The sequence below is a fragment of the Dasypus novemcinctus genome, chromosome 10 (genome assembly GCF_030445035.2).
Source record: "Dasypus novemcinctus isolate mDasNov1 chromosome 10, mDasNov1.1.hap2, whole genome shotgun sequence".
In the NCBI taxonomy this organism is placed as follows: Eukaryota; Metazoa; Chordata; class Mammalia; order Cingulata; family Dasypodidae; genus Dasypus; species Dasypus novemcinctus.
This window is the reverse complement of record NC_080682.1, coordinates 3,681,612-3,698,330: the sequence shown is the minus strand read 5'-3', so window position 1 is coordinate 3,698,330 and position 16,719 is coordinate 3,681,612. Positions and strand designations below refer to the sequence as shown.

Below are 16,719 nucleotides of genomic sequence, written 5' to 3'. Positions count from 1 at the left end.
AATCAGTTGAAGGACTTAAGAGCAGAAAATCTGAGGTTTTCTGGGGAAGAATAAATTCTACCTTCGTACTGGAGCATAAACATCCTGCCTGGGTTCCCTGCCTGCCAGCCTCCCCTATGCATTTTAGACTCAAGATGGAGGCATCAACTCTTACCTGAATTTCTCATCTGCTGGCATGCCTACGGATTCCAGACCTGCCAGCACCCATGATCACTTGAGCAAATTCTATAAAATACATCTCCCTAGATAGATGGATAGATATCCTCTTTCTCTGGAGAACCCTGACTGATAAAGACAAAATGATATGAAGTTTCAATGATGCTTCCACCTCATCTGGCATTTTTCGGGTTACCCAAAGCTACCTGAGGGCAGGTGGGGGAGATGAAGGATGGCTGTGGGGGCGAGGGAGCAACAGTGTCGTTATGGTTTGAAGTTTCTGTCTGAAATAACAAGATGGACAACGCTTGGCTTGGGTCCAGTTGCAGGACACCAGCTGCTGGCATTAGGATGGGCCAAGCCTTTAACCTGCCTCTCTGGTCTTGTGGGCCCTCCCAAGGGGGTCTCACCACCATCTGCTAGACCTAGACCCTGGACAGAGAGTGTGGGGCTGGGGGGAGCCCCGAGGGGCACTCCCATCTCCATGCCTGTGAAGCCTCCATCTGGGAAGTTAAGGGAGTCCACGGCACCGAGCATGGGGTAAGGGACTGGATCCTAGAGATTATATCTGAAACAAAACTGTGAGTTCAGAACATTCTTCCAGTGCTCAGACCCCTCTTAGAGGCAGAAACTTACCCAGATACTGAACCCCAAGGCTCGCAACAGAGATGTCTTATAGAGAACAGAAGAGGATAGCGATTTCCAGGCTAGGATGGTTCAGATAGATAGTCTACTGCCCTCATAATTCATTGTAGTCACTCATTTTTATCTTGGTGAAGAATTTGTTTTTTCTCACTCTGATCTTATGTTTCACTATTATGTAACTGATTTTATGGATGCTTCTGTTTCTCCTTGTTCCACTCTTCATACAGTGGCATGTTTTTCCTTCTCCTGGGATGGGTGGAAGTCATGGTACAAACATTAATTTTCGATGTTACAGGAGAAATTATTGTAGCAGTCAGGAAGAGATGCCCATCAGGTATTTCCACAGAAAGACTGAATACAGGGGTTGGTTGCAGGAGAGTTGGAAGTTTAAAAAAGTGAACAGGGAACCCTGAACTCATCAGAGCGTAGAAGAGCTGGAAACATTCATACTGCTAAGGCTGGGGGGATCAAATGGGCAGCTACAGAACACGGAGCTCCGAGGAAGGACCCCACCGAAATGAGGGCTCTGCCTGGCTGCTGTCAGCCCCTCTGCAGGGCAGTAAGTTTGCATCCAAGGGTTAAGAATTAATACATGATTGTGATTACTGAATCATGTAGGTGTTTTGATTTTTTCTTACTTTTATAATATATTATACAATAGCCAAAAGTTAATACTTGAAATTACTGAAACTTGCTAGTCTTACACTTGTTTGTGGCGGTTTCAAACTAGTCTGAACTTTGTTTATACTTACTATTGTGATGGCTGTTCTAGGCTGGTCTAGCCTTTGTACTTACTATTATATATCTGTTCTAGACTGGTCTTGCCTTTTTTCTTACTACTGTCATAGCTGTTCTAGATTGGTCTCACCTTTGTACTTACTCTTGTGATGACTGTTCTAAATTGGGCTTGCCTTTGTACTTACTGCTATTCTAGACTGGTCTCACCTTTGTCTGTACTTACTGCTGTGCTGGCTGTTCTAGACTGGTCTCGCCTTGTCTGTACTTACCGCTGTGCTGGCTGTTCTAGACTGGTCTCGCCTTGTCTGTACTTACCGCTGTGCTGGCTGTTCTAGACTGCTCTCGCCTTGTCTGTACTTACCGCTGTGCTGGCTGTTCTAGACTGGTCTCGCCTTGTCTGTACTTACCGCTGTGCTGGCTGTTCTAGACTGCTCTCGCCTTGTCTGTACTTACCGCTGTGCTGGCTGTTCTAGACTGCTCTCGCCTTGTCTGTACTTACTGCTGTGCTGGCTGTTCTAGACTGGTCTCGCCTTTGTACTTACTATTGTGATGGTTATGCTAGACTGGTCTTACCTTTGCCTATACTTGCCATCGTAATGGTAATCACTCCACCTTCCCCTGTTTGAATCCATAAAAACCCTAATCTCCTCTATCTCGGAGACAGATCAGGCTGATCAGCCATCTGATATCCTCGCTTTGCCACTTAGCAATAAACTCTCTTTGAAACCCCAGTGTCCAGGAAATCCCCACTTTAGCTCTGTAACAAGTGGACGGTGCTGAAGGCTGCAGGTGAGGGCTGCCATGTGGAAAGGAGCAGGGAGACAGGGAGGAAGCCCCCTCCACCACCTTCCTGTCCACCTCCAGTGTCTCCTAGGGCCTAACAGGAAGGCAGTTGATAAGGGAATCAGAGAAATATCATTTGCAAATTCCCAGCTCCCTCAGCACAGGGCAGAGCACAGAAGGAAGAACTTGGGACTGAGAGCCAAAAAGTAGAAACCAGGTACTGGGGCCTGGAGACTGGCCCCAACAGATGCCCACATCCTGATTCCTGGAACCTATGGCTGTGACCTTATTTGGAAAAAAAAGGACTTTACTGATGTAATTAACTTAAGGATCTCTAGATGAGGACCTAGCCTGGATCTCCAGGTGGACCCTAACGCCAATGACAAGTGTCTTCATAAGAGAATCACGGAGGGAGACGAGACAGTCGGAAGAGGAGCCGACATACACACGGGATGTGGCCAGGAGCAGCCCGGGCAGCGATTGATGTGGGGCAGCCAAAGCGACAGAACTCCAGAAGCTGGAAGAACCAAGGGACAGGAACCTCCCTGAGAGCCTCCTGTGATGTCCAACTTCCGGCCTCCAGAACTGTGAGACCGTAATCTCCTGTTGTTTTAAGGCCACCACTTTGTGCTAATTTGTTACTGCAGCCCCAGCAAACTAACACACCCCTTGGCCATCAACAGGAAGCAGAAGGCCCGGCTCCTACCCCAAACCTTCCTCTCATGCCTCCTCTCCGACCTATGGAAAAGATAAAGCCCTAAAAAGTAGTGTGGGGGTGGCGTGGAGTAAATGTGTGTCTGTCCCCTCTAGGTTGGTGGGAAATGATGAAAATAGAAAATTAGATTTCACAAATGGAAAGTTGGTAACAGCGGAGGAGAAGACGTGTTTGCATTGGAACTTTGGGAGCCTCAGAGCCAGCTGAAGGTAGCACCTGCCAGCCTCGGCTGAACTCCAGCTCCTGGGAACATGGGTAGAAGGGCTGATGAAAGAACATTCTGCTCTCTTCTGCTCCCAGCCCTCAGGTCCTGCCTCTTTCTGAATCCAAGACCATATGACCTGGCTGGAGGAGGCAGCCAGGAAGCCTGAGTCAATGCAGAGTCCTTAGAATGAGGGCACAGCTGGCTTCCAGCGGGGGAGCCCCATCTTCACATGCTGCTGCGGAAACAGAACAGATGCCAGTTTTTCCCGAAAGAGGGCACGCCTTTTGTTAGTGCTTAAAGCAAGAGACGGAGAGCCACGCAGGATCCGCGGGCCAGGTCCTCCGCAGTGGTACTTTCAAAGACAAGGAGAGGTTCCGGGCTCTCTTGAATTCTAGTCACAAAGAGCAGGGGTTGCCAAACTGGACCCACCGGCCAAATCCAGCTGGTGTTGGTACAGCCTGAGAGCTAAGACTGGTTTTTACATTTTTTAATGGTTGAAAAACAATCAAAAGAAGAATAACATTTCGTGACACAAGAAAACGCTGTATGAATCCAAATCGCGGTGATGCATGGATAGTTTCATTGGAGCACCGTCACGCTGATTCCTTATCGAATTGTCTACGGTTGCTTTTAGGAAACAACAGCACAGGTGAGTAGCCGCAATGAAGCCAGCACGTGTGTTCTCTGATCCTTTGCAGGAACGGCTTGCCGAGCGCTGACGTAGAGCCCTGGGTGTGGACTCGGGAACTTGGGTTTGCCAAGCGGTCGTGACAAATGCCACATGGTGGGCTGGCTTGAACAGCAGGAAGCTATCGGCTCGAGGTTTTAGCACCCAGAGGTCCCAAACCAAGGCTTCGGCAAGGCCAGCCTCTCTCCCATCTGGGGCACTCTGCTGCTGGCCTGCTGGACTTGCATCTCGGCTGCCCCAGGCAGAGATGCCCGTCTCCCGTGGCGTCCCCTGACTGCATCTAGATTTCGTCTCTTCTCAGGTCTCTGGTACCCAGATGAAGGCGCATCCCGATTCTCTTCGGCCATATCTTGACTGACGCTAACGTCTTCAAAAAGTCCTGTTGGCAGTGGTTTCACACCCACGAGAACACGGGCGAGGCTGAGAGCGCGAGGCTGAGAGAGCGAGGCTGAGAGCACACCTTCCACAGGGTACACCGTCCAATCCCCCCCAGCAGGTGCAAACGCCTGCGTTGTCCCCTGCAGCACAGAGGACAGGGGCCTGAGAGCGAGGGTCTCAAGCGCAGGTCCACAAAGAGAGCAGACTGGACGCGCCAGACCCCCCGGCGAAGCTCGCCGCCTCCCGGGCCCGGGCTTAGTAGATGCCCACGGGGCCGCCGTCAGCGTGGACGGCCCTGCCTGGCGCCTGCAAGCCCTTCGTCTCCACCTGAAGCTCTCCTCCATCCGTGCTCGGCCTCCGGTCCCAGGGGAAGCACCGCAAGACCCTGGGGCGAGGACCCGGCCCGGGCTGCCCCCAAGCCCTCAGCAGGTGGCCCCTGCGTGGCCTGGACGTAAGGGAGAGGCCAGCAAGCTCCCCAGAGGGGACCAGATGCCCAGGAGGTGTCGCCAACCCCGATCTCCCCAGGGCAGTAACATCATTCCTGGGGTAACCTCTCCAGGCCCCAGGTGTGCTCCCGGGGCCCCAGCAGGAACTGTCCTTGTGCCCGTGGAAGGTCCCTGCTCTGAGCCCCTCATCTTCCCGTCTCTCCGTGGAGCACCGTCTTCATTCTACAGACTGCCGCCCCAGAGCCTCTCTCCTTACCGCAGCTCCCCAAAAGCTTATGTCCGACGCGGCGCCAGCGCCCGGGGGCCCTGTGCCCTCCAGGCGGTGGGTTGGAGCATCTGGCCTCAGAAGAGCCCTCGCAGCAGGCTGGGCCCCGGGCCCGCTGGGGCGGGGGGGCCTCCCTGCGGGGGGAGAGCCTTCCCCGAGGTTACGTGCTCCCCGAGCACCCCCTCTTTACGTCTCCTCGTGCTCTGGGGGAAAGACGAGCCCCGGGGGAGGGCAGGGGCGGTGAGGGCTGACCCGGCGTCGTCGTCATTGTCGCTGGACACTGGGCGGGCCGGAGGCCATCCTGAGGCGCACGTCACCGCCCCCTTCAGCCTTCTGGGCGATACACCCCGCTGAACCCCACTGTGCCAAGGAGGGCATGGGGATTCAAAGGCAGGGTGGTCGGCGGGCTCACGGCCCCTCCGAGCTCCACGTCCCGACTCCCGGAGCGCGGGGCGGTGACACCGCGCGGCCAAGGGGGCTTCGCGGCCGGGGCTGATCTCAGGGCCTGAGAGGCGGAGGGGAGCCTGCCGTTCCCAGGTGGCCCAGGGCCCTCGCACGGCCCTTGCGGGACGGCAGCAGATCACGCCGGAGAGGCGGCGCCGGCGGCCAGACGCGTGTTGAAGACGCGGTGGCGCACCGGCGCACCGAGGAGGGGGGGGCCGCAGCTGTCGCCGCCGGAAGAGGCCGGGACCCGTGCTCTCCTCTAGCGCCGCAGCGGGGGGTGGCTCTGCCCAGGCCTTTTCTCCCCCAGTGAAAACGCTTTCAGACTTCTACCAGGCTGTGTTCCAAGCCACGCGCTGGGGTGTAGGTCACCGCGGCTCAGGACGCGAAGGCGGGCGCGCTCGCCCAGGGCCACGCGCTTGAACTCGGGTCTCCCGACCCCGTCGCCCGCACGAACCCACCACGCTGCCCGCTCTGGAGGACGCAGGCTGGCCGGCGAGCTGGGGGCCCGGGCCGCGGCCACCCCCGCCCTCTGGACGGCAGGAAGGGACCCGCTGACTCCCAGGACCCGCGGGGCAGCGAGTCCACTTCCTATCACCAGGGAGGCCCAGGCCTGAGGGTCTCGGGGCCCCGGGGCCCAGGCTTAGCCTCGGTGCTTTGCGCACAGGAAAGGCCCCCGTGGCTTCTCCGTGTCCCCACCCTCTTTGTCATGGAAAATGAAAACTCCCCCAGGAGGAGGAGCACTGAACGCAGAGCCCGGGCTTTGCACGCAGGTGGCCTCAGCGGGTCTCGTCCCCTGAGCTCCAGAGGGAGGGCAGGCGCACAGCAGCCCTGGAAGGGCCCCAGGCTCACACGAGCTCGAGCTCAGGTGCTCATGTGAGCCCAGGGCCGGGGGCTCCCAGCCCATCGGAGGCACCAGTCCCTCGGGCGGGAGGGAGATGAGCAGCTTGCCAAGGGCCAGGAACTGGCTGGGACAGCCGGAGTCACCCCCACACTCCGTGCACCCTCCCCGAGGGTGGGCACTGAGAAGGATGCAGGGCACCCAGCCTGTAGGCCTGTTTTATTTAGTCAGCACAGAGTTTACTTTTAAAAAGGAGTTAAAAATCAGACCGAAAAATCTGGGTTTCTAAGGTCTCTTGAAAAGCAGGGAGACCTGGCAACACTGGGTCCACTCCCTTGCAGGTCCATAGGCAGCTGCAGGGAGCAGAGAAAGTGTGCCCCAGGCCCCACCCCTCCCTAGTGTGCTCCTGTTCTGGAGGCGAGTGCCAGTTGTCACTTATCCTTGGGCTTGCCTCTGTACTACACAGGCCAGAGAACTACTTGCCAGCCTCCGTGCCCCTCTTAAGAGTACAAAGAAGCGAGGTCTCCTGATGTATTTACTTTCTCAACTTCAAAGAGGAATTATTATTCAGTGCATCCCTTTCTTGTTTCTTTCTCAGTGGATTATTTCTCCCTTGGATTTTCAAACCAGTCTGTTACTTTAAGAACGCTTCCAGGGAAGCAGATTTGGCCCAACAGATAGGGCGTCTGCCCACCACATGGGAAGTCCACGGTTCAAACCCCGGGCCTCCTGACCCACGTGGTGAGCTGGCCCATGCGCGGTGCTGACGTGCACAAGGAGTGCCCTGCCACGCAGGGGTGTCCCCCGCGTAGGGGAGCCCACGTGCAAGGAGTGCGCCCTGTAAGGAGAGCCGCCCAGTGCAAAAAAAAGTGCAGGCTGCCCAGGAATGGTGCTGCACACATGGAGAGCTGATGCAGCAAGATGACACAACAAAAAAGAGACACAGATTCCCGGTGCCGCTGATAAGAATACAAGCGGCCACAGAAGAACACACAGCAAATGGACACAGAGAGCAGACAATGGGCAGGGGGGAGAGAAATAAATAAATAAATAAATCTTTAAAAAAAAAGAATGCTTCCATGTCTACCTAGTACCTTGTAGGCATAGAAGCGGTGGGTTTGGTTTGGGAGCCTGCCCTCTACCAGGGTCTCCAGGGCCCCCAGGTCTCAGTCCCCCCCTTCCTCCAAACATGACACGAGAGAGTAGTTCTTACGTGTCCTAGCCGTGGGGACGTGCTCTGACTCAATGACTGATTTCCGGGAAGAGCTGAGCTGGTTTTACTTTGCACCATGCCTAGACCTTACAAGTACATGCTCCAGGTGCGTGGAACGTTCTAATTTCTTACAGCTGTCAGGTGGGCTAAGGAAGGTGGTGGCTGGACCCGAGCGGCTGCTTTGTGCCGTGGGCCAACCGTCACTGCGCTGCGGCTGCAGGAACCCTGGTCCTCTTTACAGGTTGGCGCGTGGCCTTCTCGTAGAGCCCAGGGTTCTCGGAGCGCCGTCCTGGGCCAGCAGCAGCCTCGCCTGCCCAGCAGCAGCCTCGCCTGCCCAGCGGCAGCCTCGCCTGCCCTGCAGCAGCCTCGCCTGCCCAGCGGCAGCCTCGCCTGCCCTGCAGCAGCCTCGCCTGCCCAGCGGCAGCCTCGCCTGCCCTGCAGCAGCCTCGCCTGCCCAGCAGCAGCCTCGCCTGCCCTGCAGCAGCCTCACCCCTGCAGCAGCCTCGCCTGCCCTGCAGCAGCCTCGCCTGCCCAGCAGCAGCCTCGCCTGCCCTGCAGCAGCCTCGCCTGCCCAGCAGCAGCCTCGCCTGCCCAGCAGCAGCCTCGCCTGCCCTGCAGCAGCCTCGCCTGCCCAGCAGCAGCCTCGCCTGCCCTGCAGCAGCCTCGCCTGCCCAGCAGCAGCCTCGCCTGCCCTGCAGCAGCCTCGCCTGCCCAGCAGCAGCCTCGCCTGCCCTGCAGCAGCCTCGCCTGCCCAGCAGCAGCCTCGCCTGCCCTGCAGCAGCCTCGCCTGCCCTGCAGCAGCCTCGCCTGCCCTGCAGCAGCCTCGCCTGCCCAGCAGCAGCCTCGCCTGCCCTGCAGCAGCCTCGCCTGCCCAGCAGCAGCCTCGCCTGCCCTGCAGCAGCCTCGCCTGCCCAGCAGCAGCCTCGCCTGCCCTGCAGCAGCCTCGCCTGCCCAGCAGCAGCCTCGCCTGCCCTGCAGCAGCCTCGCCTGCCCTGCAGCAGCCTCACCTGCCCAGCAGCAGCCTCACCTGCCCTGCAGCAGCCTCACCTGCCCAGCAGTAGCCTCACCTGGGAGGGCTTAGGACTGCGAGTCCTTGGGCCTATCCCAGACGGACTGAAGCAGAAACTGCCCGGCCCTCAGCATTTTGCCAAGCCCCCGCCCCGCCCCCCCCCCCCCCCCCCCGCGATCCTGGTGTGTGCTAAAGTCGGGGAACCCCTGCTCTAAGGGTGGGCTCTGCGAGCCTGCTGGAGGAGGGGCGGGGCTGCATGGGCCAGGCACCCAGCACCAAGGTGGGACGCCCTCCCCGCCACTTACATCATGCCGAAGTTTCCCGAGCACGGTTGGGAACACGGTCTGGGGGGCGTCCATTCCCGCGTACCCCACCTTGCTGAAGCCCGAGCCGTAGTCGCATACGAGGGGCGAGTTCTCCATCGAGGCTGCAGGAAGAGACAACGCGACCGTGGGCAAGCCACTCACCTGGTGCTGCGCTAGGTGCTCAACAGGTGCCTCTATCACAGACTTCACGGTAGTCCCCCAGGTGTGGGCAGGGCCCTCCTGGGTGCCAGCCTAGCCTGGGTTGGGTACGGTTTTCAGACCTTTTCCAGGGGGTTCCCTCCTGGGGAAGGAGGCCCGAGCTCTGCGCCCCTGGGCTGGTGCTTAGGCAGCTTCTGGTGAGAGTGGGGCCTGGAGCAGCCCCTTCCCCACTCACAGGGGGCCCGAGGCGACCCCCAGTGGGGCTGGGGCCCTGCAGCCAGGTGTCCTGCTCACTTCCAGTTCAAATGCTGTCTCCTTGGCGCCGTGTGCCCTGGCCGCCGGGCCCCGTCAGTTAGCCTTCCCTCTGCCTTGCTTTAGTCCCGCCACCACCGGGTCTGTGCAAGTTTGGAAATCATGGGAAAATATAAAGAAGAAAAGAATAACCATCCATAGCTCCACCAGCCACAGCCGCCCTTATGTTTTAGCATTTCCGTTTCCAGCCTCTTTCTATGCATAGATTTTTAAAAAATTGATTGCCCTCAAACTGAATGAATACATCTTCTCTTTTGGATGTCGCAGTTTTCGCATTGTCATAAAATACACATAAGATAAAATCTACTGTTAGAACAATTCAAAGGGAACAGTTCAGTGGCTTTAGTCCAGTCACCGTGCTGTACAGTCATCACTTCTATTTCCTTCCAGAACATTTTCTTCACCCAAAAGGAAACCCTGTGCTCCTTAGAGGCACTTCCCGTCCTCCTCCTTTCCAACCCCTGGCAGCCACTTCCTGTCTATAGATTTGCCCATTCTGGACATTTCATGTAAATAGAACATACAATATGTGTCTCCTCTCGCTTAGCATAATATTCCCAAGCATCACACTTATTTTACTGTGCAGCAGTACCTCATTCCTTTTTTATGGACCAATAGTATTCCATTGCATGGATGTGTTACATTTTATTTATCCATTCATAATTGATGGCTATTAGGGCTAGTTCCTCCTTTTGACAACTGTGAGTAACGCTCCTCTGAACATTGGTGTACAACCTGTTGTATGAATTCCACTTTTCAGTTCTCTTGAGTCTATGGCTAGGAGCAAAATTGCTGGGTCATGTGGCAATTCTGGGTTTAACTTACTGAGGAACCACCATGCTGTCTTCCTTTTTGGTTATTGTGAGTAACCCTGTGCTGCACAACCTTATTCTTTGGTCTTTGTCTTTTTGGTTATTGTGAGTAACCCTGTGCTGCAGTATTCTTTGGTTTTTGTCCTGCAGTAGGATCACTACTTGGAAGAGCAAGAATTTTTAAAGGCTCCTTAAAGCATTTTGCCAAATTCCGGTCAATTTACTGTGGCCAGGTTTTTCACTTGCTGCCACCATAACTTCCATGTGCCCCTGTATCCATCTAAGCCCCCGCTGCCATCACTGGATGCTCAATACACTTTTTAATGGCTTTGGAATGATGGTCTACAACTTTGGAGGTGACCTGGAACTCTCCCTGGCCTCAGAATTTCTGCAGGTGCCCGTCCGGCTGTGTTTTGTGTGCTCACCTGGCCGTTGCGTCTGGACAGCAGGCCTTCGGCTCCCGCTTCGCTTTGCTACCTCACCATGCGTGGAGGGGCCTGCGCGTGCCTCCACGAAACCTGAGGTTTATGGGGCACTTTCAACTGCAGGAGGCACCTGTACAAATTTGCTCATGTGTCTCTCCAGTGCGGCAACTGTTGTTATTACCATGGTTATCAGCCCTATTTGATAGACCAAGATGTCTCTTGCTGGGCCAATGATTTGCCCCAAGCCTTCTCCCTGGCAAATGGCTGGCCTGGGAATAGGAATTCCAAGGCTGGGCTTCTCCCACCACAGCTCAGTGCATTTGGGGACCAGAAATGAACTAATTCTGGGGCTGGTCAAAGTGTCTGCATCCTTCCTTTAATACAATAGAAACTGAGTTAAGAGAAATTAGCTCGTGAGAAAAAGGTGGGGTTTTGTGGTTTGGTTTTGTTTTAGACCTAAAGTTGGCTTCCATTTCTATTTCTTTAGCCCAAGGAGGAAAGTTAGGCCATGAGTAATTGCAGCTCTGTCCCTGAGTCAGAATATTTTCATCTAGGGTGTCTGAGAGTGGAATAAAAACCGGTTCAGCACAGTGAGGATGCTTCCCTCTGGTAGGCTGATTTCCTGATCTTGCCTGGCTGCCACAGAGCAGAGCAGAGCTGCTGGTCCCAGGGCAGCTGCGGCTGCATTGGAGGAAGGGGTGCTTTCCTACCTCAGTCCACATCCTCATTGATCTGGGACTGACTTGTGAAATATTCTGAATTAATGCACAGAAATAAAAACCTAAGAAGAGCATAAAGGAGATTGGAAGGGATAGGTCCAGCCACTTAGGAGAGGAAATTGTTTTTGCTACATCACTGATGTGCTAAAGGAAGGGGAGTGATGGAATCACCCCCAGATTTCTGGTACTATGCTGGACATGTTGCTAACACCAGTGGTGATGGACAGGCAAGGGAGTAAAAGGTGGGGCCTGCACTCTGGCCTGGCTAGTGTTCTCTGATATCACTGCTTCTGCACAAAGCCCTCTCAAGGTGATCAGCAGAGGCTGCGCCTTCCTGACTCAGTTAGGGTGTCTCCAAGTTTGTCCATTGGCCTCTTGGAGTCTTTCCATCATTGTCCTGCTTTGTTCTTGTGATTTGGATGAGGTGGTCTCTAAAATCCCTGGCCCCAGAGATGGCCAATGATCCTTGCTTGTCAATGAGGTTGTTCCAAACCCTTGGCTCCTGGGGGGTGAAGAATAATGTCCCCCAAAAGACTCCCGCAGCCTAATCTCCAGAATGTGTAAATACAATACCCTACATGGCCAAAGGGACTCTGAAGATGTAATGAAGGATCTTGAGAAGAGGAGATGACCCTGGATTGTCTGGCTGGGCCCTAAGTGGAATCACAAGCATCCTTAGAAGAGGAGGGCAGGGGATCAGAGTCAGAGAATGAGCTGTGATGACCCAAAAAGAGGGTCAGAGACAGAAGAGAGATTCAAAGATGTTATGCTGCTGGCTTTGAAGATGGAGGAAGTGGCCATGAACCGAGGAGTACAGGTGGCCTCTGGAAGCTGGTGAAGGACAGGAAATGGATTCTTCCCTAGAGCCTCTGGAGGGAGTGCAGCCCTGCTGACACCTTGATTTTGGCCTAGTGAGATCCATTCCAGAACTGTAAGGTATCAGTTTGTGTTGTTTTAAGTCACTAAATTGGCAGTAACTTTTTGCTTTGGTCAAGAAGTGAGCATAGCAAATGTGGCCTCTCTCTAAGTCAAACTCAGCATATAAAAGCACAACTGGGGTAGGGAGCGGGGAGAGGAGAGAAATAAATAAATAAATAAATAAATAAATAAATAAATAAATAAATATTTGGGAAAAAAAAAAGCACTACCTTCCCCTCAGTGTAGGACATGACTTCCAGGGATGAGCCTCCCTGGAACCAAGGAATTATTACCAAGCACCAACAAGCAATGCATCTGAAAAAAAGACCTTGACAAAAAGGGGAAAATGGTAAATACAAAGGAGTTTTTATGGCTAGAAGATTTTGAAGTGAGTTGGTAGGTCGTTCTAGAGGTTATGCTTATGTGCATCTCAGCAAGATCTCATTGACTGCCACAGTGGATAGTGCTTCAAATAGCAGGGCTTCTGAGGGCTCTGGAGACACCCAGACACTATAGGCAGGGCAGACAAGCAAAGAAATGTGGCACCTATCAGTGGACCTTACTTTGGAATTTATGCTTCCCAGTGTAACAGAGTTAAATTCATTTTTAGTTTCCCTACACATGGCTCTCCTGCCCCTTTTATTTGAACCTATAAAAAGCACACTGCTTGTTAAATATATGTGCCAGAGACTTAAATCTTTGGTCCATTCATGTGCCATTTGAGCCCTGAGTTGCAGCAGTGTTGCAACGCCTATGCTCCAGTTCAATGATTTCCTCCAGGAAAACAAACAAGGAGATGGTGATGGACAGTACCCATCCCAAGGAACAGAGAGTGTCTGCAACTGCAAGCAAGATAGTTCCATCTGTCTGCCCCATGGGATCTAGGCCTTCTCTCAATTGGAAACAGAGTGGACATCACCATCCCCAAATCCTCAAGATTGGGGAATGAACAATGGACTAAAGTAGACTTCTTCTCATTCAATTATTGATTTATTGTTACTCTGGCAATGGAGGAACTTTTGTCAATAATATAAAGGTGTAGCCACCAGAGTTTCTGGGGCGAGGGAGAGGGAATAATAAGTGCAACATGGGGGAGGGGAATGTCTTTTGTTGCTCATGGTGGGTTCCTGCCCACACCTGAACAGTTTATGCTAATGAGATGGCTGAGGGTTTGGCTTTGAGCCAGGTTCTATCAGCTCAACCTCCCCAACCTGCGGGGAGGGGAGAGGGGCTGGGGGCTGAGTTCACCCTCGTGGGCACCGATTCCACAATCATGCCCGTATCATGAGACCCCAATAAAAACTCCTGGGCACTGAAGAGCCAGAGAGCTTCTCTGACTGATAAAACACACCAATGTGCTGGGAAGACGTGGTGGCTAGGCGCTTTGTACCCCAGAAATACATGTTCTTAAATCTAATCCATTCCAGGGGGCATGAACCCCTCGTAAGGAAGACCTCTTCATGAGGTTACTTCAGTTATGGTGTGGCCCAACTGAGTTAGCACGGGTCTCAATGCTATTACTGGAGTCCTTTATAAACCAAAAGAAATTCAGATCCACTGAGAAAAAGCCAGGGAAAGGAGCCTAAAGTCAATGGAACCCCGAGAAGCCAGGTGAGGCTGCTGTGTGCACTGCCCTGTGACAGAAAAGCCAAGGACAAGGGATGCCAGCAGCCGGCCCCAGAACGCCACGGTCTCCTGGGAGAAAGCATGGCCTTGATGATGACTTGAATTCGGACTTCCCCTGGCCTCAAAGCCACGAGCCAGTAAACCTCTGTTGGTTAAGCCATCCCATTGCATCGTGTTTGCTTTAAATAGCCACCAGGAGACTAAAACAGAGGCTGGCACATCCGGACGTGGAGACTGGCAGGTGAGGCCCTGCCAGAACTTAGCCTTTATGTCTCTTCTTATCTGTATCCTTTTCACAACATTGAAACTAATTGTGAGCATAGTGCTTCCCTGGATTCTGTGAGGCTTTCCAGCAAATTATCAAACCTGAGCAGAAATGAGAACCCCCAAATTTGTGGTCACTTGATCAGAAGTGAAGGTGGTCCTGGGAACCCACCCCCCCAAACTTGAAGCTGGTGTCTGAAGGGCAACCTTGCAGAGGATTGTCCTTAACCTGAGAAGGTTATCACAGGTTCAAAAAGTAGAGTCAGGATCATATTGTAGTTTATGTCAGAAGTTATCGAAGTGAGTCCCTTGCCAATGGCTGAATATAAGATTGGACCGTAAAAGGAACATGGCGCTCCTCACTCTCTCAAGCTTCAGTCTTCTTTATAACTTTCTGAGTTGACAGTCCTCTCTCTACAAGCTACTGACGTACAGAGGTGGATCCCATCCAATTGAGTCAAAAGTGGCTTGTTGCAGGCACAGGCGAGCTGTTTCCCACACACCTCCCACTCTCACCCCAAAGAATGTGGTTTCTTTGATATGCAAGGCTGACTGCCAGGGCTGCTCTGGATCCTTGTTTTAGTTGAGTGTGCTCTCACGGGAAGAGCTTGGAGAGCCTGCATTTCTGAATACAGTGCACAGCTGCCAACCCTGCCCACAGACCGGTGGAAAGAGTAAGAGCAGTGCCTCAGCGATGGGTGCTGGGGGTGGGGGTGCTAACCAGGGCCTGAGGATGACAAAGGAAGTGGAGCAACTTGTGCTTCGAGGGCCCAAGCTAAGGCCTTGCCAGCCCAGGCTGCAGCTTTGCCGTGGGGCCTGCCCAGCTCAAGCACGGTGGCGCCCCACTGGTCGGGTCTGTCGGTCCTCGCTGCCACCTGCCCCTCTGCCCCACTATCCTCCCGCTCTCTCTCAGTCCTTACCAAGCTCTGCCTTGGAATCAAGGTGTTTGTGGATTTTTCCACCTGTATGACCTCCCCACTGCCCCCCAGGGCTCCTGATGACCACCTGCCCTGTTTCCCTCTCCACCTCACACTTGGCTGAGCAGGACGGAGCTGGCTGCCTGTGGCCACCTTGGGACCGAAGCCGGCTAGTAAGATAGGGAATCAATAGATGGATCTGGAACCTGGCAAGAAGTCCACGTGGACATCAGTAACCCCCCAAATGGCTGCTGGGAGACCCTCCCCAAGATTCTGCCACCCGGAAGAAGACGTTCTCCAGAAGCCAGGAGGAGCCCCGGACATTCCCCAAGGACTTGATCATTGGGCCCTCCCGGGGGATGGATGGGAGAGAATCGATCAAAATGGTAAACAGCTGAAATTCCTCCCTTGCCATTAGCAAAGGGGTGGGATAGTTAACAGTTCAAAAACACAGGCACATGGCCTGAGCTTTCTCTTGTGCTCTCTTGCCTGTGGCCCCGTCCCTGCCCTCTGCGCACCATTCTCACCGTTTTTCCTCCGCCATGTGGCCACGCAAGTAAACCTGGGGATTTATAACCTGTCATGGGGAATTGTAGTCTGTAAATCAGCCGGCTTTATCACTTCTCAACCCCTTCCTCTCTACCTGGGACCCTGGATCTGTTACTTTCTCCCATTTCTCGTCCCTCCCTACCTGGATAAATTACTGGCCTAACTCACCCGAAGTGCTCTTGAAATTCATTTCTGCAGCAGAATCAAGAACCTCGACAAAATCCAGTAACATGGTTCACCTTGCCTGGGACAGCAGCTCTGACTGTAGCATGAGAACATCAAGGAATAACGCGGTCGCCCAGACAGAGGGCGTGTGCAGTGCGCCCTTCCCTACCAGCCGCAGTCAGTGGGCCCTGTGCCCTGTTTGCGCACGTATGGGTGGACGGGGCATATCGGCCTCGGCCCTGCCGACATTTGGGCAGATACCGCTGTGCGCTGAGCCGTCTTGTGCTCATCAACGTTTGGCAGTTTCCCCGGCCTGCACCACTCGATGCCAGGAGCAGCTCCCCTCCCCTAGTTGCAACAGCCAAAAATGTCTCCAGGCCCAGCTGCACGTCCCCGGGGCAGGAGCAATCATGCTCCCACTGAGAACTGCTGGCCCAGAAGGGAGGCGAGTGCCTTCGTGGCCCAGACCAAAGAGGGGAACAGTTAGAACCAGAGGACATAGGCCCCTGGAGCCCATCCTCATGACAGAGTCCACCACCACAGGTGTCTATCATCCTCTTTTTGTTCCCTGCGTATCCATCTTGGAATGGCCAGCGTGTCTGATCCTCCCTGGACACAGTCTTGTCTTCTTTCTCCATCAGGCACACTAAGGCTGAGCCTGCCCTCCTGGTGGCCACAGAAGAGGATATTCCCACCTGAGGCCTTGGGGTGCCTGGGGGCTGCATGTGTCTGTTTGGGTCATGCAGCTGCAGACAGGAGCCTCCACAGTAAAGGCTCACGTTCATAAACTGTAAAGTGTCCTCTATACCTAAGCGGTGGCATCAAGGATTTATCCCTCTGAAGTTCTAGGTAACTTGAACTTTCCAAATGGGTGTGAGTGGGATGAGTGAATATGTGCATCATGATGAGGCGCTGTGTGTGTGTGTATGAACAGGATGGTAGAAGGGTTGAGAATTGGAGGGTAAGTCACTAGGCTGAAGTATTTATAAAGAATTGTGAGAGCCTGAGATGGATGGATAGATGGA

General features: G+C 54.1%; 1 protein-coding gene across 1 annotated transcript in view; it reads right to left on the bottom strand.

Moving 5' to 3' along the window:
• Nucleotides 1-16,719, bottom strand: part of LOC101447327 (actin, gamma-enteric smooth muscle) — a 38,562-nt gene that overhangs the window by 14,408 nt on the left and 7,435 nt on the right. Inside the window, exon 3 of the mRNA XM_004450916.2 lies at nt 8,829-8,950. Coding sequence (XP_004450973.2) covers nt 8,829-8,945 — 117 coding nt within the window. The 5' untranslated portion in view covers nt 8,946-8,950. The remainder of the gene's footprint in view (nt 1-8,828; nt 8,951-16,719) is intronic.